We start from the raw sequence: 27446 nt of genomic DNA, 5'->3' as shown, positions 1-27446 counted from the left end.
CAGGCTTATTTATGACTTACAACTAGAGCAATGTACTTTTATTAAGCAAAAGCCCATGAGACCAGTTTTAAAATGAAACAAAAAAATGCACAGGAGCCTAAATATCTGTCATTTTTGTAAAATACAAGACCCCCCATCAAGTTATAATGCAAGTGGCACATTGCACAATTTATCCTACAAACTAAACATGTCAAGATGGCTAAAATGTGCTGTTAATTCATTTACATCCTTTATTTAAAAAAGCAAACCACTTTTATTTAATCAAAACATTTTTAGTAAAGTAGATTTTTTGAAGTGTTTATGGTCCATCTAAATTGCATGACTGTTGCTACTGTTCTCTCTGTTTCAACCACTTTACTGTTAGTGGTGTCAATGGCTAAATTTAGACACTTGAATTACTTTTTGTCAATTAAATTGTTATTATTTGTTGTAAGCATAGTGGTTTATTGCATGTTAATATTTAACCTAACACAGCCGTCAGGATGAAATGAAATATTCACAGTACTCAGCTTTTGGCTAATGTGCTTCAGAACCTCGCAAGAAGACTTGTATCTCTGCTGTGGCAATGAAACCTGCTTAAAACAAAGAAGATCAGAAATATATCCAAAACTGAGATACTTAAAGTTTTAGAAAATCAAGCATTCCTTTAGAAAACGGTATTGAGAGTCCTAATCTTACAAATAATTGCACATACTCGTGTTTCTGTTTCTGCAGTTTTCTGCCAGCATGGGATAAGAATCTGCCTATACAGACTAAAAATGCATCTCCAGTTGCTGTGGTCCCCTAACTCCCTCCTTATTCAATCATTGCTGTGAAAGAAATGAGGCTTTAATCTCAAGGAATCTTAAGTGACCATTCCATAATTCCAAAGTTCAAGTGTCTGACTGGAGATCCCCTTATGAGCCCTGACTTTTGCAACATATAAAGGAAACAGAAAATGAGATTCATTTAAAATGTTCCAAGTTGCCATTCTCAGACTGAAAACTTCAGTATCACTCATTGCTTGTGCAAAATTCAGTTGTTGGCTTTTCTTCCTGCAGTTTTGGGAGGTGCTGTAGAATTATAAGTGTGTATGAACAAATTCTTCGACAGATGTAGACAAATTCAGGTATTTGCATATACTCAACTGCATCACAGAATAACAAGGTTACTTACTGTAATGTAAGGATTTCTGAAAGCAGTTGCTTACGCTCCCAAAGCTGTTTCCCAAGTAAAAAGAAAAATAAAACCAAAAAAAAAAACAACCAACCAACTAGCCATGGGTTTGTATTGCATATTTGAATAACATAAATGATCTCACAGCTGTTCCCCAAGGACATATTGCTGTTTGCTGAAGGGCTGGTTGTTTGCTGTAGCAGTTTCCAACAAGTTTCCTAGCAAGCTGCTCCTAAGCAAACAAAAAAGAAATATGGAAGAAGGTTAGGTAAGGAAGTGTCTTTGTATTTGCCCCTCCAGTTTTCTTGTAACTCTTAGTAATAACACATGGTAGCTGTGGTTGTCACCATCTGAAAGTTGTGGTATGATGACATACTGGCATCTGCATTAAACTCAAATTCTAAGCGGATTCACTTGGTTGAAAGGTTGTGTAACTGTAACTGCTGGAATCTTCTTGACTTCTGGACAGTTAATGATTAAAACTATACTGCAATGACATTATCGTTTACAAACTAGCAGAAATGTTCTAAACAATACCCAACATAGTGTGAAGATTTGAGGTTAAGCATCCACTTATTTTAATAGGTTTATTTATCTCGTTCAACCCCTAGAAACTGTTACTGACACTGGACCATTGCTTTTAATTGCCTCACTTAAATAGCACATTTTGAAGCCTGCAGTTCTTTATTGGTTTTATGATTGTTAAAACATTAGTTGTACAACTAATATCAAGAAATTATTTCTTTTTTTAAACTTGAATTTTCAGCCTGGTGAATGCTTGAACAATAATAAGTAACATTCAAGCGAGCTGTTCCATGGAAGATAAATTTTAATAGTCAGTTTTCTTATGCAGCAGCACTGAGGTAGAGAATAGCTGCGGTCACCTAGTATTTGGTGTGAGCTGGCAGGAGCACATCTGGTCCTGACGTGTCACAACACACAGTGCCAGCAGCACATACTTAAGGCAGTCCTAGCAATTATGGTGGGCCAACAACCAAAAAAGGCATTGGCCCCTTTATGTATCTGTTTGTGCATCTGTTCTTGGCAGGAAGGTGTGCTTAATTCCCTACAGAAAGGACTAGGATTCTTTCATAAACATATTTCAGGTACTGCTCTGTGGCATAGTGACCACTTCCAGCATAGACCTGGAAACTAATCTATTCTCATACAAATCTGGACATAAACTGTCTTCCATTTATATAGACACCTATATTTATTTTGCTCTGCCTAGACAAGAATAGGTTCTTTTAGATAAAAGTTGGTTTGCAGCATCTTGGATAAACTTGAAATAATGCAAAGGAAAAGTTCTTGACAGCATGTGTCAGGTATAACCTGCACCCAGGGCAGCTGCATGCCTGTATCTGGCAAGGAACACTTGCATTGAACTACATGGACACTGAGTAACATTACATCAGGGTTCTGCTTAATTTTGTCCCCTTCTTATTACAAAGACATTCGGTTGACATCTGTAACTTTGTGAGTTACTCACTAGAGTCCTAGCTTTGTTACTTATAGTCATTATGTTGGGTAATTTAGCAGCTGTATACAAAGAAAACTGATGCAAGAAGCTTTTTAAGTTGCTGAGGGTAGGGAGGGCATTGATTTGGAAGAATATTACCCTAAATCTGTTGACAAAAATCTGCAGTGGGTTTTTAGCAAGCAGTAAGGAGAGCCACAGTCATGCAATTTATCCATGACTAGTCTTCATCCTCAAAAGTTGGTTAAGTTAGCCTTAGATAGGACCACCCTGCAGGGAAAGTTTGTTCTGACATTTGACCCGTACTGGGCAGTCAGGTAACACTAGGTGTGTTATAAAATCCTTCAGTAAATTAATCTTCAGTGGCATAATGTTTTCTTACTCTTTCTCTCATTTCTCATCCCCTTTGTAGCCTTCTTGTTTCCATGAATGCAGAAGAGAATTTATGACATAAGACTGAAATGCAAAACCTTGTCCAAGCTCATGCTTTGGTGCCTCTAACCACTAAATATTTAACAAAGAACACTGTGACACTTTTCTTTTTTCCCTTCTGGTTAGACAGTATTCCTAAAAGGTAAGTTGTGTTAAGAAGCCTGACTTTTTGATAAACCAAGATTTATAAAGTAATTTAGAGATGTAAGGAACTGTATAAATGCTAAGTGTTACTACTAGTGAGTAATCGACTGAACAATTAATATAAAGAAAGGCAGTCCTCTTACTTGCACTTTTGATGTTAAATGAAGAGAGACCAGTAATATGTAATAAGTGGTTAGAAAACCAAATGAATTTCTGAATTTTGTTTGTAGATGAGTACATACATCAAACAGCCATCTGCCCATATAGAAAGGATTAGTGGTCCGGTACCATCTTTATCCACAGCTGAGAAAAGATGAGAAATGTAGTATGTCTCTTCTGTAGTCTTCAGTACAAACCTCTCGTAGATATGATCATGATACTAGTTGTGTCTTAATATTAGAGTCATATGAAGTTATAAGCAGAGGATACAAAGTGCTATTTCAAGAGTCATAGGGAACCTCATGAACTTTCACAGGGCATACTGAGATCCCCTAATTAAAGCGGGTGAAATAATGACTATGGAATTAAAAGTTAGTTTTCCCAGAGTGCTTTAAGAAAAGAGAAACAGAAAAGAATTAAATGAGAGCTAAAAATTAAATAAAAATAAGAAATAAAATAAAATATCTGTATGTTACAGATCTTGGCAACTCATGTACAAAACGATTTGGAAAGGAAGCACCCAGCCTTGTGTTTATATTATCACTGAATCTTTTGGTATGTCTCAGCAAAGACCACATGCTGTATTTATTTTCAGAGTCACAGCTTAGGAAAGATATTATAGGTCAAGCTGTTAAATACCTTTTTAGCCCATGCGCTGCAGTTTTGAACAGTTACCTATGCATATGCCAGAGTGTTTAAATTTAGCCAAATGCTAAAAGCCCTCGTTTCTATCAGATCATGTGAAGGAAAACATGGACTGTGGTGTGTACCCTCTGTTTTTTGCTGATCTGTTTCTAGGCATCTGAACATGTGATCAGAAATTCTATAGAAAACCAGAAAAGGATCACCAAAGTTAGGTGAACAGAAAGTTGCTTTCAGCATGCAACTATCCTCTGTCATTCATAGTAGTAAACTATATTAAAGCACAATATTTAATTTTGTGATAAAAATTCTCTTAGAAAAGTATTTTGTGGTACAGAAAGAGAAAAGCTGGAGCAATATTGCATATACTGTATTATACAGTGTTCTTACTGTGTATGCTGCACACTGAGTAATTCCTGCCACCTGCAGCCTTCTGAATTAGTGAGATTCGAGCCCTCCACAGCCTTTCCGAATCCTGCCAAACACTATCAGCAAGTAAACAGTGTTTCTATCTCCACAGCCAATAGCATTTCAACAGCAAAGTTAATAGGTGACCAGTTCTCAGTTGCTGTTGAAGGATCAGCCTACATAATGTACCTGAACTGGGGAACATGTTTAATTTATTATGTAAATACTATTCTCCGAATCTCTTTATTTGGTGCTTACATAGGGGTAAAATTTACCTAATACATATTCATTGAAAATTTGTATATTTGATCTCAACTGGCTTTATCCAAAATGTATAGAAATGTGATAGAAAATATACTGTAAATGCTACAGATTTTAATAAACCATCTGTGACATTGCTTGCCACAGATTTCAGAAGCTACGTATATTTAGGATTTAGACATTCGTATGTCTCTATGTATATCCACAGCTATGTAACATAAAATAGGCATTTTGAAGAATAAATAGCAAGCTGTATGTTTCAGAGCAGGAGCTGCCTTGCTGATGGGAAGCCAGGGGAGTGCATCTTGCACAGAGGTTCCTTACTGGTCCATTCTGGATATGCTGGAGCTGGTCCAGAGCTGCCTACTAAGATGGGCCTCGGACAGCAGATGTAAAGAGTGGGAGAACTGGATTGTTCAGGGGTATGAAGAGAAGGCTAAGGGGAGATTTTGTTGTTGTCTATGTCTATTTAAGGGAAAGGTAAAGAGAAAGATGGAGCTAATCTCTTCTTGGAAGTGCACAGTAAGAGAATGAGCAATGGACAACAGTTGCTTTAAGGGAAATTCTGGTTTGGTATTTACCATCAGGGTGACTGAACACTGAAACAGATTGCCCAGAGAGGCTGTGGACTCTTAGAGACATTCAAAACTTGGCTGGATATGACGTTCTTTAACATGATCTAACTTTGAAGTTGACCCTGCTTTGCATGGGGGTTCCACCAGATAACTCAGAGGTCCATTTCAACCTCAATTATTCTGTTTCTGAAATGATTCCCAATACTGAAGCTGCTGATCCTTTTCCTAGAAATGATTCTAGATACAATTCCCTAGATCCTGGGGCAGTGATCAATACTGTTAGAAACTTCCTTTCATAATTAGTGTAAGATTATTTTTTCTTAAATTTAGTCATAGTTGTGCTCTTTCCTTTTCCAGTATTTGTGTGCATTTTCTTCAGTTTCATGGTAAAAAATAATTTCTAAATAGCAATAGACTCATGAGAAACTAAGTATATGTATTAAAAACTACTGCCTTTTAGCATGCACCTATACATCCTTTTGTGTGTGTATACATATACACTTACATATAGAATCATAGAATCATAGAATAGTTAGGGTTGGAAAGGACCTTAAGATCATCAAGTTCCAACACCCTGCTATGGGCAGGGACACCTCACACTAAACCATATCACCCAAGGCCTCGTCTAACCTGGTCTTGAACACTGCCAGGGATGGAGCATTCACAACTTCCTTGGGCAACCCATTCCAGTGCCTCACCACCCTAACAGGAAAGAATTTCCTCCTTATATCCAATCTAAACTTCCCCTGTTTCAGTTTTAACCCATTACCCCTTGTCCTGTCACTACAGTCCCGAATGAAGAGTCCCTCTCCAGCATCCCTATAGCCACCCTTCAGATACTGGAAGGCTGCTATGAGGTCTCCATGCAGCCTTCTCTTCTCCAGGCTGAACAGCCCCAACTTTCTCAGCCTGTCTTCACACGAGAGGTGCTCCAGCCACCTCATCATCCTCGTGGCCCTTCTCTGGACTTGTTCCAACAGTATACACTTTATATACATGTAAAAATACATGCATTTTGTGAGTTTGATTCTTCTACTGCTTCTGGCCAGCTGCAAATGTAAATGTCCAGTTGCTTTATTTCCCATTTTGTTTAAAAGACTATTTCTGTTTGATAATAGGAGAGAAATAGCATCTGACACTGTGCAAATAAAATACCTGTCCCTTTGTTAGACAGGTTTACAGTCACATAAAACCACACAAAAGGAGTGAAAACAACTCCAGAAATGCAGGGCAGACATAAATCTTGTTTGAGTAAAGCTGAAAAGTATACTCTGACTCCTGGAGTAAGGGAGGAGAGGAAGAATGTGATATTTTGAGGTGTCCTGTGCAGGAACTAAGAGCACTTCATTCACTTTTACTTACCACTGATTAGACACAGTTACAGGAAAGGCACTTGGGTTTGGCACCTTTCCCTGTGCTTAACAGGCGCTGAAGGTGACATCCAGGGGATCCCAGCTGGGGTTCTGCAGTGCCTAACCACTTACAGTGACACAGTGTGGGATGTTTATATATTTAAGCTCTCAAGCTCTACACAGAAAGGCCCAAGATTTAGTGAGGACACAGTAATTGCTTTCCTTTCAACAGCAGGTGGCACATTTCCCACTGAGAAAAATATAATCCTTCTGGTTTTAGTCATAACAGGAGCAACAGGAGAAAAATAGTCAAGGAAGTGGGAAATGTCACCAGTCGTGTCTTGGAAAAGCTGTTTGCAGGCATAAGCTGGGCTCCATGTCTGTCTCTCTGGGAGCTAATACATGCTGATGAAAATAGTACTGTACATTGGTGGTAGAAATGGTGAAATCCAGCCTCATACTGTACTCCTGTGTCACTGGAATTGCAGTGCTATCCACTGGAAAGCAGCCTATTTTGCAAACTTTCCCAAAGGTTTGAGGGGATGCGAATAATCATTGTTGAACTACTTAGTGTTTCCATTTAGGAAATACTTCTGGAGTCTGAAATCACGTTCAAGAATTTCCTGTTGGTAGATATTAGTATGTCTCCTGTCTTCTGTGTGCAAAAGTATTTTCAGATAGATCAGTTGTAGCGTATCAGTGCTATAAATTAAAATTAGATGAGGAGGAAATCCTCAGATCTCCTGGGAGAATAGTACATCTCCACATTATGCCAACTCCAAGCTACATTTATGACGTACTCTGTTAAGAGTTGAATGCTGTCTTCTTTAAAACAAAGGGTTTCCCCCTGTAGCACTAATCATAGCTAAATGAATGATTACTGATTTGTGGAAATCAGAACTCTCTGGCTTGATTAATAACTTACTACTAGATTTGAAAGAGGAATATCTAATCTAGAGTGTTTTAGGAGACAAATAATCTAAAGGTATTTTTAATCAAAATTTAAAAGGTAAAACAAATCAGTATGACTTAAGATCTATTAGCTGATACGTATTTGCATAGGCAGTACAATCTCTTAAAGCAAAAAACCACTTGTCCCTAAGATGTCACTAAGGCTGACTGTGTAACTCTCTTTTGGAAAGAGCCTCTCCAATTTTTGAGACTCTAAGATTAAGTCACTGGATCCTAACTAAACACACACTTTCTGAATTAGCTTTAGTTTTGTCCGTGTGTGTGTGAGTATGTATAATGCACACACATACTTGGTATGTTTTTGATGCCAGGTTACGGAGATGGATGTAACCAGACTAAAGGACTGGAAGGACTGAGGACATCTTCCTTTCTGCCATGGTCTTGCCAGTATGACTCAAGAGAATAGGACTTGTTCAGTGACTCAGTTTCCCCCAGCACAGAGATCAGTCAAATTATCACTGTGAAATTCTTCTCTCTTTCGGCATTTCAGGAAAGCCTGCAGTGTTTTGCAGTCTGAAGCAGCAGAGTCCTTTGCCTCATCTTAATCCTCCGCTTGCACCGTATTTATTTTGTGGCTAGACAGAGACTCATATTCAGCATGTCCTTCCGGCCCCAGGCATCTGATGCATGAATGCAAAGTAATATAAGGGGGAATTCAGCTATCCACATAAATGATTGTGTTGTTCAAATATGTAGAGAGGAGGGTGGTTTTTTTTTTGTCTTACTCGGTATGAATGCAAGTATTAAAGGAAAGGAATTTATATGCTGGGCTTCCTTGCCCTCCTCCTCTCAGAAAGAGAAAAGCAATGCTGTTAGATACATAGGAAGGAGTGGGGAGACAGACCTGGAAATCTACCAAAAGTCTAGAGGCATTTCATAAATCTCCAAGGGAGCAGAATGAACACATTCTCATTAAAATCTCATTAGGTGTTTATCTTCATCTTCAAATGTTTAAATGCCCCATCTAACCCCGTGCTCTTTTGATTCCTTTGTGCTTTTTGCTTTTCCCTTCAACAACTGGAGTGACACAGGCACAAGTGACTGGACTCATAGTCCCAGGCCATACTGAGCTCTGAGATGCACTCATTTAAGTAAGCACTGCAGGGCTGGGCATAATCTGAAATCCTACTCTGAGTGTCCTCCCTGGGAGGGACTCATTGGGATGCTAGGTCAAGGGCCTTTTCTGCAGTGAGGCTGTTCAGCCATATCCCAGGCTCATGGAGAAGGCATTCTAAGGTCCTATTAATTCACTTTTGGTCAAACTTGTTTTTTTTCACAAGACTCAGAATTATAAAGGGTGCTTGGAAGAAGGGGAGGCGAGACAAAAGAATTGGTTTTCCTCACCAGCAAAACTTTTGAGAGCTTCCCTACAAGTCTCTAACCATAAAGCATTGAGACATCTTCCTGCTAGGAGTGTTTGCTGTGCTTTCATAGCATACCACCATCTCCACACCCAAATAGTAGGTGTGTGAGACTTGAGTCAGTGACAAAATCTCAATTGAGTCCCATAGGAGAGGACACTACTGTTGTGCAGTGAGAATGTTTGATGTCCAAACAGAAGAAAGTTGGAAAGGAGAAGAGGAGGAAGGTTAATATTCCATGTAAGAGTTTTTTCTTAGAGAGGGGTTTTCCTGAAGTATACAGATACACATTTATAGAGAAGAAATCTGAAAGCTTTATACTGAATAGCCTGCTTTTGCTCTTAAAGCTTTTGTATATGATTTATGGAAAGTGTTATTTCTATTATTCAGGCATATGAAAAGAAGCAAATTATCTTACTACATTTTGTGAACAGTCAAAAGAAGAGTTAAATGGACCATACGACTTTCTCTTAAAACATTAATTTTCTTGTATTGTCTTTAATTTCTTTGATAATGAAATGTTCACAATAGCCACTCGGTATTACTGTATGAAAAATAAATTGGATCATTCCCATTAGATGTAAATCCTCTCTTAGACTTGTCATCAGGGTATGATCACTGTAAATTTCTCTATACATGTGAAATGCCAATCCCTGAAAACATTTCCTGTTGGAAAACAAGAGATTTTCAAAGGGTTTTAATTTAAATACTGCCAACTTGATGGCTGTGGAAATGCTTTCTAAATGAATAAGGACTGTATCTAAAGATTGAAAAATGCTTTTCCTCCCCTGAGTAAGTTGCATTCTGCAGTATCATGGAGACTTGCATATGCACAGCACTTTTCACAGTGAAGCCTCACAAGATTACATGAGTATGGCTGAGTGGTTACAGTGGTTCAGTTTTATGGCTATCTTGATGTCTGTAACACTTTGAAAACATATTTATGTGGTAAGCTTCTCTTTATGTCAGAAGTGAGATCTGAGAAGCTCCTACCATTCCTGCAGACTTCCCATGCGAACTGGAATTCTGCAAGGCCTGCCCCACCACTGCTGTAAACACTGCCACTATCCGAGCTGTGAGACAGCTTTTCCATAATCATACATATGAAATGCATGTCAGTATAGGCAACCAAGATTTGAAAGGAAATGCATACCTTATTCTCTAGCACTTTCTGGCTTGGAATCTCTCTTAATTTTTAAAGTTTCTTGAAGTTGGTATTTTTTTTTTCTCCTGTGATTTAATACAAACTCACTCTTCTGATCTAGAGTATGCATGCAAACATCTTAAGGCTTATAGAAATTAACGTAATTCATCAGCCCTTGTCCGTGATTCATGCATGGAGCGCCTACACAGTTCAGATGCAGTATTTCAACCCTTCTGTTGTATATAAATTATTGCCACTAATTTTGAATACTCCAAAACATGAGATGCTTAACAAGTGCTAGATGACAGCAAGGGGTCAGAATGTATCAAGAGTATTTATGTAAAATAATTAGGATCCCTAAATGACGCTTCTTTTTTTTGTTGTTTTTTTTTTTAAACCAGTGTTTAAAAATCTTGCTATCCAATTACTCTAGAAATCACCCATTAAGAGTAGAGAGGAAAACCTCATTACTTTGTGTATCTCTTGGCTGTCTTTGGTTTGGACTGACATGCCCTCAGTTAATTCCATCAAGGATGGCACAATTCCAGCTAAAGCTGACATTACACACAGGAAACGGGACATCACCTTCATGTGAAAAAATCAAATAAAATGCTTTTAGGCACAGGATTGATACATATTTGTGTCTCGGGTCAGTGAAAACCAAGGCTTCTGCAGGAAATTGTGTATATTTCTTTGTTTCCCCAAGAAAGATGCAGTGTCTAAACATCATAAAGTCGGTAGTAGAGCAGCAGGTACACTAATTGATGAGCAAGTTACTCATCACTTGCTGCTGTAGATTTTCCAGGTGGTGATGCTAAGATCTTGAAAATGCAATTCAGTTAAATACTGTGAAGAACTTCTCCAGTAAGCAACAGTTAATGGCAAAAAATTAGATTAGCAGAAATATAAAGGTTTATCTTTATATTCTCACTGTTAATTCACATTAAGTTCCCTGTGGATTGAAAGATTCACATTTAAGAAACACTGACAGCAAAGTTTATCACTAGCTACTTTAGACATAAAATTAAGGGCATTTTTAAAGTTATATTTTTGAATGCTAACTGGCAAGCTGGTATATAAAACAGAAAGCTATCATGTAATCTGAATTGTCACTGTATATCCTGTGTAGCAGCCAACAATGAATATTAATCTACAAACAAGTATTTTCAAGCCTTTCACACTATAGTTTTTCAGTCTTATTTGAATAAACAGACTGTTTTGCAATAACTGTGACTAATATCTCTAGGCACATAACATTTGAGATGGATCTGCAATTCCGTGCAGCACTATTCAGCTGCAGAAAAATTATTAGCGTTAACCAGGAGCTAAATTACAGCTTTGATTTCACTGGTACTGCATTATACCTGTGAATTCTAAAATGCTGAATGAATTAAAGGTTCGCTTTAATTTTTGTGAAAAGGAAATAGATTCTCTTTAAATGGAGTAGTGTCATTATGTTTGTTTAGCACCTTCTGTATATGGCATAGTGAAGTTACCAGTGTTCAGAAGGCAAAACAATAATGTATTAGGCCACTTAATAAAAGCGCAAGATAATAATGATTATTAATACAATTGTTATATGCAGGAATTGAAGAGGGAGTTTTGCTTTGTTTGGAACATAAGAGAGGAGTTAAAACTACCCATTTCTACTTTATGAAAACTTTTACGTTAGGCTCAGTTATTCCTACACATTGAACTCCACAGTGTGCATCCATATTCACTGAACTGCATCTTCTCCATGCTCCAGCTCTGACTACAGGTCAGTAAAGGCCATCCCCAAGATCCTTTCTTCATGCATTGCAGCTATTCTGGGAGCATGGCTCTAGCTCTTTGCTTTCCATCAAAGCAACTTTTTATACTCACCTTGTTCTGCCTTCCAAAAGGACATAAGAGGCTGCTGCATGGTCACTTGCAATGTGCCTGTCACTGGGGCAGATAAGAGCTGGAGCATCGCGCTCATGTAAAGCTCCATACCTGCAGAGAATTGAACCCGAGCAGCACTCTGCTGTGTCATTTTGTAGCCCATTTAGTCCCTGTATGCTCTAATCTTGCCAGCGCAGCTAATTGCCACTACTGTACCAGACTGATGTGTGTGTATCTGTTTACAGCATCGGTAGGGATGACAGGGTTGGAGTTGCAGCCTAGCAAGAAATTGTGCTTTCAGTGCCTTTGTGCTATATCCTCCACCCAGAATTTACTGAGAATTAGCCGATATAAGTAAAGGCACTTCTTTGGCTTAAGTATTTAACAGGCCTATGCAACATAAATGCATGCTTGTATGCTGTTTGCTGACGCAAATGTTCCAGTTCTTACTCCCTTTCTGGGCCTTTACTGAACTTCCTGCTTATAGCTTACCATTACAGTGAAATATTTTGCTCTCACTAAATCTACTTTCACTAAATCCCTGATATACTTAAAGTTTATCTCCAACCATTATCACATGATGCTGTCTAGCCTATGCACCGTTTAGACAGTGCCACACTTCTCATGACTAATCCGCTGACCCCAGAAAGTCAGGCTCCACAGTGCTGTTGCCTGTCCTGTGCTGGGACTGTGAGCTCATCTTGGAAGCAGTGATGGTGGTTGTCGGCGAGCTGCAGCAGTTGGGATCAGAGCTCTGTATGGGAAACCTGCTTTGCAGAACTTCCAGGAAAGGTTAGCTTCCTCGCACACGTTGAATTCAATTGTTACCAGCAAGAAAATATATTGAAAGTTTTAGAGATTTTTTTTTTATTTGCACACTCAGGGCTGATGCTGTTGCATTTATGAATGCTTTTATTTTCTTGAATATCTCATGGAAATTAGTGGAAATTTTGGTTGAAGAAAGAGGGTGATTTGGGCAACAGTTTATAACTGATTCATGTCTTAGACTCCACTGTGTCCTACAATCAGTCAGTATCCTAAGTTAAACCAGGTGCAAGCCCTGGCAATGGCAGCTGACATTAAATATGCTTCAGGTAGAACACAAGCTGACAGCGCTCCCTGGGAGCATGGCTGCTGCTTCATTTATAATAAAGCTATGAAAATGCATAGGTATATTCATGTATTAGCTTCTGAGCAATCATTTTTTCTTTATACAAACACAGAGTGAAAAAGCAAACCCATGCGCAGGTGTTTAGGAGTATATTTATTTGCATGTTCCATCAATTTTCTGTGTTACATGTTTGTGTAGCATATCGATGAGATGGATGGATGTAAGTCAGAGTAGTTCCACTGAATTAAGCGTACCAGGAAGAGGCAGGGTGCTGGAAGCAGCTTCTGAGATTTCCTGAGCATTACTATATTTTTAACACTGAGATACATTTTTCTTGACTCTAGATATGAATGTATGAGGCATTGCAAGCAGAGCCCTTGACACAGCTGATTAATATTCAAAATGTGCTATAAAAAGTTCCCTCCTCTCCTTGAAAAAGTTTGTGGCTAGAGCAGAGCATGGTAGCAGGAGGGCAAAAAAGGGATGGCAGCAGAAAGCAAGCAGAACCTGTCTGGAATGGAAGTCTCAGCCTCTGGTACTGTGCAGTGCCTTCTCTCTGCTCTTCTCCAGTTTCTCTGTTTTCCATCCAAGAGCTGATATTTGGGTTTTGCTAAACCCCAGGTGTTTAAAAGACTACTTTTCTTTTAAAAGACTACTGCTTTTTTTTATGTAGTTTGGTTTTTAAGTACAAATAAACCCACCACATGAATATACACTTGGATTTCTTCCTTGTCAGATGTTTCCAGAATAAATGTGAGGACAAGTGATAATGCAGCAGTGAAAGAAGATGGTAGAAAACTTCAGGTCTCTAGGTATTTGTTGTTAGGATGTGTGGCAGTGGTTATTCCAAGTGAGTTAACAGGTCTGATACATTCTGAGAATTAAGCATCTTTATCTGTGAATCCCAAACATCTATAATAACCTTGGAATTTGATTTCCCCAACTGTGCAATAGATCCCATGAATGTTTTTCTATCCTTGCTATAACTCCTTGTCTTCTTTAGTCAGTGTGAGGCACAAGCAAGTGCCATATGTCTACATAAGCCAAATGCCTCCAACAAGCAGTTCCTCTGTGTGTTGTGTTGATTTATATTCATAAAAAACATCCAAGAAATGATTCAGAAATTGTAATTACCTGGTAATGTCAGAAACTGATTAATTAAATGTTCCAGTGTTTACTCTGCATCTTTATCGCTGCTAACATTTCTGGGCACTTTTTTACAGCATCAGTGTCTTTGCTTGGGGAAGTTTATTAATGTAAATTGGATTTGACATACACAAGACTACAGCTAATTATTTCATGTAAATATACACACTGTGTAGCAGCAAACTCATAGAATCTGCACATCTGCACACCTTATCTTCTTGCCTTTATTTATTTATTTTTTTTAAGCTCTGAATATCTGTTTTAGCTATACAGAAAATTCCTATTGCCCTAAATAATACTGATGCCTTTTCATTTGTGGAATTTCTGGGATATAAACATTTCTGACACCCTGACACCTCCTTAACTTACACAAAGTCATCAGTAAATTTGAACAACCATGAACTCTCACATGTACCACTATGCTAAGCTTTACTTTGTATGTTCGTTTTGTATTTCACTATATAGAGAGGTTTTACACTGATTGAGGACAAGAACGTTCCATATGCTGAGGTAACTGGGACAGCATCCCCAAACCTCCACAGGAGATACACTAAGGGTGCTGTGGTGCAACCTCCTCGTCCATATCCATTGTTCTTCCTGGCAAAAGGCAGGTTTTCCCTATTTCCCACTGAAATCCTTGGCTGCTGCAATAGCCTCCATTTTTTTGGTAGGTTAGAAGCTCAGAGATTTCTTGTACTTTTCCTTCCTTGGGACTAGCGCCGGTGAGCGCAGCCCCTAATCTGCACCATCACCTGCATCTGCTGCAATTCCTGCTCACTGCCTGCTGCTCAGGATCAGGCCCTAACCAGCCTGCTTGAACTTCATTCACAGTGAGCAATGCTCAGGATAGATGGGTACCCATGGACACCTGGCCTTTATGCAGACTGGTTACAAAAGGATATTCTGTTTTGGCCCCAAATACAAATCAAGGGCATTTACCTATTGATGCTTGTAAGAAACACTTTTATATGACCTTGGGGTTTGTTCCAGCAATAACAATGTGTATCTCTGATGTATTATGCATTGAAGCCGCTAACTTGTGTTAAAAACTCCATGACCTAGAGGATGTCTAATAAATGGAAACTTTTCTGGTAAGATATCATCTTTTTCCATTTCAAGATAATTCTAGTAAGTTCCACGTAATGCTTTGTATTTGCTTTTACTGATTTATACTTCTTTCAAGGAAAGGAAGTCAGCTAAAAATAGCATGGATTTCCCTGTTGGACAAAATGTCCGGTTTCCTTTACTTACACAGCCAAATAGAATTATTTGCTCAGTATTTAGTAGAAATGACAAGACTTCCATATCCTGTTATTTGCATAAAGACATTTAGGCCAAAGAAATGCTAACTTTCTGGAGTAAAAGGTATTTTTACAAAAAAAATCTGTCAAGTTCTAGGCATGTTCACTGTACTTACTCACTTTTGCTGTCCTTCTTTCTGGTTTTAGTTCTAACTTTACTCAGCACTCTCTTACTTTATGTCCTATCTTAGTTTGAAAAATATTCCAGCCTGTCAAATAAGCACTTTTTTTAAAAATGTATCCCAGTTTTAAATTGTCTGTCCAAGTGTCTATTTTCAGTGGGCAGTATTGTATTACTGTGAATTTTGCAGCATCCAGTCCAGCTGAAAACTGCTCTGCTATTTTTCTGCCTGAATCTGTCATGAGGCTTCCCTTTGGAAAGCTGAAACATATATTTTTGTCTTTTTAGTTTCACTCCTCAGCATCATGGAGGATCTGGAAAGCTCTGGGATTCTTTCCTTCATTCTCAGTACCAAGATGCTTAATTGATGTACATCAAATCTACTTTAATATAATTAACCTCAATTAAATGAACTTTTTAGCTTTTCCTCTTCCAGAATTTAAGCCTAGAATCATCGCTATCCTCCTACCTGCTATGATTTTGTTACCATATCAAGGCCCATGTAGGTTGTGTAACTGACATGTAAAACCACTGTAACCCTTAAAGGGTGAGCAAACAAAGCAGCCAAGCATCTGGAGATCGGAATGGTGGCGGTGTTTTTTACCAGCTCTGTTCCTCATCTTCCAGCTGTGGTCTACTAAGCCAGGGAAGAGCCCCCAGAGAATACGGGTCCATATGTATCGCCTGCACATGCCTGCCTGAGCTGTGAGATTTGCTGGTAGAGAATGTCTTGGTGGAAAACAAGTTTTTATAAGCTGGTGGAAGATAACATAAAACTGTTCTCCATGGCCCTGTGTGGGAAGAACGCAAAATCCGGTGTGAGTTAGTAGCAGAGTACCTGTGTTACTATCCCAGAGCTTCTACTTTGGGGACAAACTGGCAAAGGTTCAAATGCAGCGGGGGTCTGTACGCCAGCTGCGAATCTGGATAGCACTCCTTTGCCAACTCTCTCTGCATCCCTGCACTCAGCATGCACAGGGTGCAGAATCTGTCCGTTAGCTAATGAGCTTGTGCTGTTTCAGGCTTTATTAAACTCTGCTGTCGTCTGTGGATAGTGCCATTTAGTAGGGTGCGAAGCAGAAGCCAAGCAGCAGCAGGAGGAAAACCCAGCTGATTTCTTATGAAAACAAGTGGCTTCAGAGGAGTCGGTAAATCAGTTTTAATCACTGCAGCTGAGATGCAGTGTGAACTGTTTACTGAGGCTTAAGTGATTTTGAACAATTAAAAAATTTACTCAACGTATTTATTAAAATAATCATTGCTGTTTTACCGTAATGGTGTAATGTGCACAAGGGCTCTTGCCAGCCTTCTGCTCCATCGCAGAGGCTCTAAACGTACACCTTCATGCCAGTTGTTAATAAAACTGTCAATTAAAGTAATGTTTTGCAATCAGGTAGGAAAAGAATAAATCAGCAATAATGGCAGTTTTAAAAGAACTTTTCTTAAGGCACATGGTTGAGGTTTTATTGGTACTTAGCACCAAAGGTAAGCAGTCTAGCCAGGTGCGGTATTTGAAGGGAATGATGAAAATACCTAATCCAAAGAGGTTTTATTTTTTTTTTTATATACTGATTTATTTTTAGTATGCAGCTGAGTAATGTTGTATAACATACAGCTTACCCAAATCCTTAATTATAACACTTTCAGACATTCAAAAAACATAGTCCAGGTAAGAATACATACATATATAAGTCCTCTTGGGCTGCTGGGAAACAGCCTATTTTCTATCAAAGGTTTGTGCAGCAGGATGATAACAAAAATAAATATTTTATAGAAGTTATAATCTTCTCTAAAGCCACTCTCTCTAGATCTAAAGCTTTCCCCTAGGGCACTTCTCCAAGATCCTTCAAAGATGACTTGTATCTCCACACTTAGTGTAACAGCCTCAATGTCCCCCTCGTTGCTTTGCCAACAGCATTTCCCAACTGCAACAGTCTGCTGTTTGGCTGCAGACAACTTTGTTGTTGTTTGATTTCTAGTAACCTTTCCCTGTGAAAATACAACTTTCTGCATTGTTCAGTTGATTGTGTGCTCTCTATGCAGTTCCCTGTCTCCAGGGCTGGATGGCTTGAGATACTCGTGCGAACTTGTCTGTGCATTTATCAGCTTGTTCATTCAGTGTTTTTCTCCGCAGTGACAAACATCCTCCTCTGTGAAGCCCAAGAGCCTAAATCCATGCTAATCTTTCCTGTCTAGTTTCAAATACAAATATCAGTGGAGTCAAGGAGTAGTGTTGCAGAGGACTGTGTTAGGGCTGTCTGATGAGTGTCTGTCGCAACTGAACCACGAAGGGAGTTAGATGTGCCACAGGGACAATGGGAGGCTTTGGTCTCTGCAGGGCTGAATATGACTTTTACCTCACAGCTGGTCTGTAGGAAGATGAGTGCTGGCCTTGTCTCTATCCCAGTTTCTCTGATTTCTATACAACTGGGACATTTCCACTGTGCAGGCAGGCTCTGTGCTGGGAACTTGCTGTGGCAGGCATGGCAGCTGCCATGTCCCTGCATGCCTGGTTGAGGAAGGTGGGTTCAGGAGACTTGGGGCATCACTGTTGCAGGACAGCCCGATCCCACCACAACGCCACCACCTCCGAGTGCCCACTGCCCGGTAGAAGCGCAGAAGCACACGCTTAACTTTTAGCGCATGAGAAGCCCTATTGAATTAAGTACGCAATCAAGTGATTTGCTGGATCAGCGACTGTACCCTTAATCCTTTCCACATATCGCTAAGCTCATTAAACTCTCTTTGATACCAAGCTGTGCAAGTTCCTTAAGAGAGGCAGAGACTATGTGCTATTTTTTAGCTTAAATTTATCACCTTCAGCTTCCAGCAAGGGACTCCTGTGCTATAAGCCTAAGGTTGCCCTAAGGGTTTGCTCTGTAACAATGGATGGGAAAATGTTCTGTGTGCTCTATAATTTTTGATACCCTGCCCAGGATAATAACATGGATATGCCAGAACAAATACCCACGTAACCAACCAAAATACCGAGCAGTGGATCCCAGGCCTCAGTGGAGGCACTTCATTTCCTTTCCCTTCCCCCATTTTTTCTTTATTTGACAGCTGTCCAGCTAACAAAGAAAAGAAAGATACAAAGCGGCAAAACAAGCATTGCAAAGCTAGATACTTAGTTCTGTCAGAAAACATACTTCGGTATATTTGTAGTTTGTGCCCAAACTAGTGACTATTTTGGTAAAGCAATTCTCTAATGCTCTCTAAATTAGATGAGCTGGCATGTGACATTTGCATACCAACTCCTCCTGGATGCCAGAATCAACGCAGCTGTTAGAAATCTCTTTTAATGCGTTTACACATATTACATAAGGTTTTCTTCTTTAAACCAACGCAGTTATCTGCCATCACAGGAGCATAGGTGGAGGAGTGAAATCTTCCTGGCTGGAAACTAACTGATTGAGAAGAAAGCAGACAGGTTTCACCCATTATTCTGAAAAGGATTAAAAAATGCTTCCTCTTTTTTTGTTTTAATCATGGACTCCTCAGTACTCCTGCAAGTTGAGAGGAATTGCTGGAGGCTGGAGTGGGACTTGAAGCAGAGCCAGTGCAGCTCAGGCTGCTGAGGTCTACTCCAATAGCGAATAACAGCATGGATGGCAATTCCACAACCAGCAGAGCTGCTATAGAATATCATCAGCTTTATAAAAATGCACTAATTTGGAGCCTGCAACTTCAGATAAAAAATGTGGCATAATTTGGGAAGTGCTGACTTGGCCTTACGCAGCCTTAGCCCCTCCTGCTTTGCAGGGGGTCAGTGTTTAGCCTTCTGCTAGTGGGAACAGGAAGAATTGTAAGCCACTTTGGAAACCCGGGGACTACTGTGCTTTCTCCCCTGTCTGATTGATCTTACTAGTATCTAGTATAAGTATCAGTCTTGTCTACCTAAATGATTCTTATCCTTATTCAGTTATTGGACCTTGTTTCTATTTTCATCATTTTTTTCTGACATATGTGTGAGTCACTTGGATCCTCCTTCCAATAATACAAACTCCTGAAGTCATACATTTGCACTGTAAAATGACGCTCTGTGTAATTTGTCAGTCTAAACAGTTACTCATGCTACTCAAAGCCTACATGGTGCAAGCAGTCGTATGACAGAGTTCCAAGGAAGCTGCAAAATGTTTCTATTACTCCTTTCGATGTGATCTATTGGGTACTGATAAATGTCGGTACTTTACTGAATTGTATATTCAGTCTTTGTGAATATAAAGTCATAGAATCATTTAAGTTGGAAAAGACCTTCAAGATTATTGAGTCCAGCCATAAATAAGTGTGATTACTGTGAGGTTTTTTCTCACATTTTCTGCTTTCACTGAATGTGCTATATTATTCAAAATCACAGAGTTGCTCTAAGTCTCAAATGACTGCTATTTCCTTCATGTTGACAAAATATTACTGGCTTCTGATCCAGGGTTTGGGGAATTTGTCTTATTGTGATAGCGGGTAATAGACGAGAGCAGAAACCTGGGCTTGGGAACAGAGACCTTATCTGAAGCAGATGGCTTGCTTCGGACATTGGCTGGCATGTGAATGTGCCACAGCAGCACAGAAGGAAGGAGGTACTTCTAATCATGTTTCTATCAAATCATGGTTGATTTTTTCAGGTCACTTTGGCACACTGACAGATTACATACAGAACTGCAGGTCTTCAAGAGAAATATAGTAATATTTCTGATTCGCCACAGGGAAAACCTAAAATTAAGGCAGCGGTCGTACAGGATTAACACATTGCTTTTTTTTCCCCACTGTCTTTATTTCTAGACAATATTTTTGAGAGAATTGCTTCAGAGTGAGTTTTCTTTATATTATCATGGTAGAATTATGCAGAATAAAACTGCTGATCCTATCCTTGCCCTTAGGGCAAAGTGCACTGATGAATAAATCAGGAATATTGTTTAATATTACATTAAAAAGATGTAAAGGTATTAATACTAATTTATACCAGGTTCATTGTAGTAAAAACCAGCAAGTTAAAAAGGCAGCTTGTTTTAAAGAACTCGGTACTGCAAGTAATCATTGATATGCATTTGTAAAGTTTATTTTTTTTATACTGCAATATCTGTGTAATACAGAATACTTCACTTGCATTGCCTTAGAAGCAGCTTGCCGCTTAATTGACGTACTGTATGCCAAGTGAAATTCAACTCAGTTGAGTAGCAAGGAGAGTAGGAGGGTTTAATCTAAACAGCACTGGTAAAACAGCTATATTAATGCCACTGAAGTTCATGGCATTTCTCAGGATTTGCATTATTTAATGTTTTCTGAAAGTAACATCCGCAAGACACATCTACCTACAGCAGTTGGATTTCAATTTAAGCTTGGGGCAACAGTTTCACAATCCCCAAAGTTTTCCAAGCAATGCAGTTTGAACAGGGCATGGCTGAGGTGCATTTGCACAGTCTCCTCGGGAGCAACATCTCACTCTTCCTCTCCATCTGTGCCAGGGACCATTTCCTTGTGTCACAACAGCCTCTAAGGAACCACTCTCTCTCTAAAGCAGAACAAGAAAATAATTACTGTGAGCAAAAAGATAGAACCACTTAGAATAATTCCAGTCCTGAAAAATAAAAAAGTACATTTATACATACATTATGATCATTAAAATCAGCTAACATTCATCCTCACCTTGAGAAGACATGATGACATGCTGTCCCTGTTGTAGCTATCTCATGTTCCTGGCCATGAAGATAAATAGCTCAGAAGAACCAACTACTTTGCAATGAAAATCTTTATTCGTACACCAAATTAGTAATAAGAGAGAAGAAACAATTCCTAATGCAATGAAGAACCAATGTGATTAGTCCACAGGTAAAACAGTGGAGCTATAAAAATGGAGCTTTTGTCTCCAGAAAGTGAAGATATAGATTCTTTTCCATATATTACTCCAATACTTGTTATTTTCTGAAGTATGAGGTTTGAAACATATTTTTGTTTTGGTGAGGTATTTCAAGAGAGTTTTATTCTTACTGATAGGCTTTCAGAATAATAGTAATGTGGCTGGTATAGAATAATAGTAAAGTGTTGGTACTGCAGTCATACAAATGTATTATATTGCATGTTATTGTGTAGGTATATTCTGAAATATTTTATATAAATAACACTGAAGTTGCCATCCCCCTGGAAGTGAAGTGGTGCATTTCTATTGCCAATATATTCCTCTGCTGAGAAGAAACATCTCTTTGCACTGAATTTAAAGGACAGTCTTCAGTAAGCAAAAAATCCAAATTGTTCATCTGCAAATGATTATTTATCAGAAATTCTGTCCAGAATCAAATGTGTATAGATGATACTGCAGGTTATGGCATCTGCAAAAGCTGAACTGGAAATGATACAGGAGCTGAGTTGTAGTTTCATTTTCAAATAGGGTACAGGCTATAATATTTAAGTCAAATATTCCTTTCACTTTGATTTATACCTAAAATAAACGAAATGTGCACCAGAAGAGTGACTGCACTGTTGAGAAGTTATTTTTCAGTCTGGATTCAGGGAACACAATTCTGGGCTTAGAATATGGGCATGCATTTATTTTTCTCTAATTTATTTGTGCTGCTTGCATAGGCTCACCAACTTTTGTCTTCCCCACAAATAATCTTTAAGAAGTGTATTGGGCTGCTGCCCTGTTCACTTGGTAGGCATCCAAATTTAGTTTTGATCTAAAATTTTACATCACTGTGATGATTTCTGTGTACATAGGATAACCTTGGGTGCAAAATGAAAGTGCACTCCATAAACTGACTCTTTCACTCAAAATTTTACAAATGCTTTGAAAATTGAAAAACTAACTTTTTTATCATCTTTTATTTAGGAATATATGGACTCAAACAAGTACATTGAGCATTTAGTGACCCAGCTGGAAGAACAACGTTGGAATTTATGGAGGCAAGTACTGTGCACACGTTTTTATGTTGCTATTTTGGAAAACACACTGCAATCCATACTTTTCATTCTGGAGTTCAAATAAATGATTGCGTATTCAGTTTCTCCACTGTTTAATTCTTTGAGGACTAGAAAACCTTACGTAAGTGGAATAAGTAGGGCTTCACACGCAAGTTGAATCTTGCCTTTGCTAATCAGGCAGTTACATGCACAGGTTTCCTCATGTTGAATTTGCTAAGCAGTGGACGCTAACTACTTCAGATTCTTTTAACTGGACTCAATTTAAGAAATGGTCTTATATTCTTGAATGTGTTTTCACCAAATGGCACACAAATTAGCCAAAAAACCAGCATAGCAGCCTGAGAAATTAAGAGTTTTGAGACTGAAATAAACATGTTTTTAAAATTTTGTAGTATTTTTGATGATCCAGATTTTCTGTTTCTCCTTTGGTTTTGTTGGTCAGTGCAGGCTGCCCAGTCTTAGCTCTGGTTTAAGCAAAGCAGTGATTTCCACATGCTGCTGTGCACCTCCTGGGCTTTTCTGCTTTGCTGTACAGCAAATGTGGTAACTGCACGAGCACTTCTGAAGAGCTCCTCAAACAGTAAGACTGCTGTAGGACCTTGCAAAACTCCATGCATTTGTCTGGTCTAGTAAATATCATCTACTCACAGGGGGAGGTGGTCAGCTCTCGCACAAAGGTGCTCACTTCATTCCAAAGTTTTCCTCTTCACAATAACAAGTTTATTGCATATTGTGCTTAAGTGATTTTGCCAGAAATTTCCAAAATTTATCAATCATCACTCAACTGTGATGGCAAAAATTTCTAAACCTATAGATTCTTTTTTCTTGTATTTCAGCAGTACTGTTCTCTAGCTGTTTTGTTAGGGCTGTTCTAATATGAAACGGTAAAGGTAGTGATGAAATTACCTAATCTTTAGGAGGCTCAGAAGTGTCACACCCGTAATGAATTAATTATCTCTTGATAATTTCTACATTAACTCTTCCAGACTTTCCACTTGTATACAATTATTATTACCACAGCTGGTCTAAAAAGATCTGCATGACAGCACTTTGCAGTACTTGCTTGTACTTGGCATTTTCAAAGTATTCAGTCGCTATTAACTATCACTATCTCATAATTTTATAGTTACCAGCTAAATTCCTACCTGAGATACCATATAATATAATGGAAATGGACTAATACCAGTGCTGAAACTCATTGAAGCCATATATTTTTTCTAAATGCATATATTTAACTGTATTTTTTTTTATGAAGGCACATGAGCAGTGACAATCTTTATTAATATAGAGTCAAATGTAAAGTAATCTTCAGGGAATAATTTAATCTTCATAGATTGAAATCTATTTCACCTTAGTTCCAATCAAAGAAGAAATAATGATCTGTCTGATTTTTCAGTTGAATACCTCTTATGTACAAAAAAATGTAGTTTTGCACATGACAGTATTAATTGGTATCCAGCTCAGAAACTTGTTGACCTATAGGATATAAAGTAATATTACAGCATTTACAGCATACGGCATTTATAGGCAAAATTCAGTCTTATTTATAGGCAAAATTCAGAAAGTTTGTGTTTAATCCCTGCTTTCTTTTAATGGTACTAGGATAATTGGCACAAGAAACTGAAGTTTGCATATAAGATTACAGAATTCAGGAAATGATTTTTGAAAGAATAAAGGTGATAACATTACATGTGGATGACACCGCCATGGTTAAATATAAATGAACAATAAAAAATTAAAATACGGAAAAGTCATTGAAAAGTAGCAGGGGTCGTGAGTTTATTTCATTATGAACAGACATTCAGATGTGTTCTGAAAATTCAGTGGTTTTGGAAAACTGAAGACTAATTTAGTTTTAGTATTAACTTATATTTAATACTATTTTTATGGAGTATCAAGATAAGAAAAACAATGAGCAGTGCAAGATAAACCCTTCTGGTTTCACCAGTCTTCTTTGAACACTTTATTTTTCTCTTTTAAATCTCAAAGATGTTTCATGATGGGGATTATGCTAATAGCTCGCACTACACAGGGGTTGTACTAGGATGTCTATAGCCAGACAGATGTCCTAATAAATCAGCATAGACCTCTTCTCAGACTTCATTATGCTCTTGATTTGTGACTATCATGATTTTAACCCACTGGGTCACTGGGCGCTGAACCTGACATTGACCGATAACCCCTACTTTACTCTAGGTGAGCTAATAAAAAAAGACAGACACAAATTCTGACCATTTAGCTCCTTCACCATTACTTAAAGCTAGGACAGATTTATAGCAGCCTGGCTAAGGCAAAGGAGACTAAAGCCGATGTCATGGCGTGCATATCAATTTTACATTTCCTTTACATTTTCACATGTACAATGGGACCCTAAAAGACATGTGGGGACAAAAATTTCTTTTCATTTTAGAGGAGGACTGTTTATACATGGCATTAGCATCTGCTGTGGAACATTTATTGCTGTAATTGCTGTCCCAAGAGAACTGGCTATGGTTAGGTCACATTTTATAGCTTTCTACTAAAATAGACCTCTAGCCCAGCTTCAGTTGTTTTGTTCTTTAAAACCTTTACAACAAGTGAAGGTACCTCACTAGTATGTGGAGTTGCAGACTTTTTTAAACACAGATTTTCTTATGTTGAACACTTCTCTGCAATAATTATTTTCACATGAAGAATGATGAAAATGGTAGCATATTTGACTTGTCAGTGGCTCCCCCATTTCTCAAGTTTGAACAAAATAAGTTTACCCAATGTGAGACAAACTTGACCCTCGTCAATGTAAATCGCCAATATTTATCACCGGCGATGATGCACAATAGTGATTGTTCATTCAGTGTATCAGCTTGAACCAGAACACTGGGTTATTTTAGATCTCTCTGCCCTGCCTTGTCTGGAAATAACTTTAAATAGGACAGAATTGGTTGGGGCGATCCCCTGCAGTGTTGTTTCCGACAAAGTCATTTAATGATCTGTCCACTTCAGCTAATGTGGATTACTGTGTATAATTCTTATTGCAGAATCAAATGGACAATCAACACGAGAAGCAGATATTTGCCCCTGCAGTCTTTGCTAATTGACCTTGACAGCAGATTGTAATTTTTAAGTCCTGACACATAGATCACTGAGAGCAATTACTGGTTCCCTTAATAGACGAAAGAATTCATATTTCAGTGTAGGATGCTTACCTAACTATGCAAAGGTCAGGCCCTGTTCTTAGATCTTTCAAGGGAATTTTATTATTAGCACTGCTGGAAGCAGGACCAAACCTTTGGTCTGTTTGGTGAAAGCATGAGGATATATGCATTTCAGACACAACCATCATATAGTAAATGGATGATCAGCAGCACCTTATTACCTTGTTACAAGAATGAAAAGCACAGAGGGGGAGGACCACAAATGTGCATGAGGACCGTGTGGCATTTCTCCAATGCTGTATTTTAAAACCAGAGTTTGTTAAATAGATTTGCTATACTTTCATCACCAGCATTAGCATACTTCTATGCTCCTGGGTTTAATCCTTGTATACTAAAGAGGTGCCAAGTATTAAACAGGTTGTTTTTGCTGTAATCATGAACTTCCATTGGGAGACCATAATTGCTAACAAGCAAAATAGCTCTGCAAGAATTCTTAATGGTGAGCACAGATTAAAATAACAACTGTGATTAACTTTAAACTGCTTGACTATAAAAGGACTAATCTTAGGGGAATAAATTGCGTGGCAAACAAATGAAAAACCCTATGTATGATATTACAGTAATGAAGGCTGTAAAAAAAAAAAACAAATGCTACCTCAGCTAAATAAGGTCATGCTCTGCTCTAGTATCTTTTTCTTGTCAGGGGTTTAGTAACTTGGCCTGAGGGGAACTAAGGTCAAAGCAGCCAGGTCTTGTGGCTGAAACCCCATTTTAAATCTTTCTGATAACAAAAGTTGCCTCTGGTCTATGTTGCTAACATGAGTTATAGACTGTATTTGGAATTAATTCTCTTCCAAAATTGGTGTAGCCCATGATCAGCAGGCAGAGATTGGTTTGGTGTAGTTTGGTTTGATTTGGTTTGTAACACCATGAGGCTTCTTCTTTTTTTACTTCTTTATCCACGTGTCTTGTTGTCTTGTCACACCATCTGGCGATGAATAAAGCCAGAAGAAAAGGTGGTTTGTGCTATTAGCCATTAACACGCTCCTCTTACCTTTTTCTCAGTGTTTTGTTTTGCTGTGGTTTTTTTTTGAGGTGGTGGTGGTGCTTTTCTGGTTCATGTTTTGGGGTTTTTGTTTGGTTGGTTTTTGTTGGTTTTGTTTTTGGTTTTTGTTCACTACATCTCTATAACGTTCCTAGATATAGCAGTGGATATATATGATAAATTTGTAAAAGCTGTGAAAACACTGGTGTCTTCCTTTCAGTTTCCTTAGTGTTTTGAGGTGGGGCTGGCCAAGGCAGAGCAGAACTGAGTTTGACATTTAGGAGCCATTCAGTCATCACAGGTACTCGGGTGTTCTCAGTGAACATTGTAACATCACATATGTCTCTCTAAAGCTGAGGCTTCTGGTTTGTGACTTTATGTGTGAAAAAAATCCCATGAAACCCATATAAGGCTACCAAGTTGTATAACAGCATTCACAATACTGCTTCAGATCCGCATTTCTACCAAGGATTAGTATTTGAATATGCGCATTAGGATACCAATTAAAAATGTATCTGATTTTTGGCCAAATGTCCTTTTCTTTAGCTGAGTGTAAATTTGGATGGTTCAGTGAGCAGTGCAGATGTAGTTACAGGCCACAAAACGCACTGCCATTGTGTTATCTGTGAATAAAAACTGATTGCTTTGTTTGACTCCCCAGTACAATGCCTATCTCACACCACAGTTGCTAAAGATACTTTTTCATGACTGACCTGAGTGGGGGTAATGTG

At 38.5% G+C, this 27446-nt stretch overlaps 1 protein-coding gene across 11 annotated transcripts in view; it reads left to right on the top strand.

Moving 5' to 3' along the window:
• Positions 1 to 27446, top strand: part of NCKAP5 (NCK associated protein 5) — a 507525-nt gene that overhangs the window by 202493 nt on the left and 277586 nt on the right. For all 11 annotated transcript variants that reach the window (XM_061442407.1, XM_061442190.1, XM_061442334.1 and 8 more), the window contains one exon: positions 22445 to 22522. In XM_061442407.1, the coding sequence (XP_061298391.1) occupies positions 22445 to 22522 (78 nt within the window). The remainder of the gene's footprint in view (positions 1 to 22444; positions 22523 to 27446) is intronic.

This window comes from Pezoporus flaviventris, unplaced genomic scaffold (assembly GCF_033815535.1).
Source record: "Pezoporus flaviventris isolate CSIRO_AGI_PZ_B2104156 unplaced genomic scaffold, CSIRO_AGI_Pfla_v1 ptg000001l, whole genome shotgun sequence".
Classification (NCBI taxonomy): Eukaryota; Metazoa; Chordata; class Aves; order Psittaciformes; family Psittacidae; genus Pezoporus; species Pezoporus flaviventris.
This window is presented reverse-complemented; position numbering and strand designations above follow the sequence as displayed.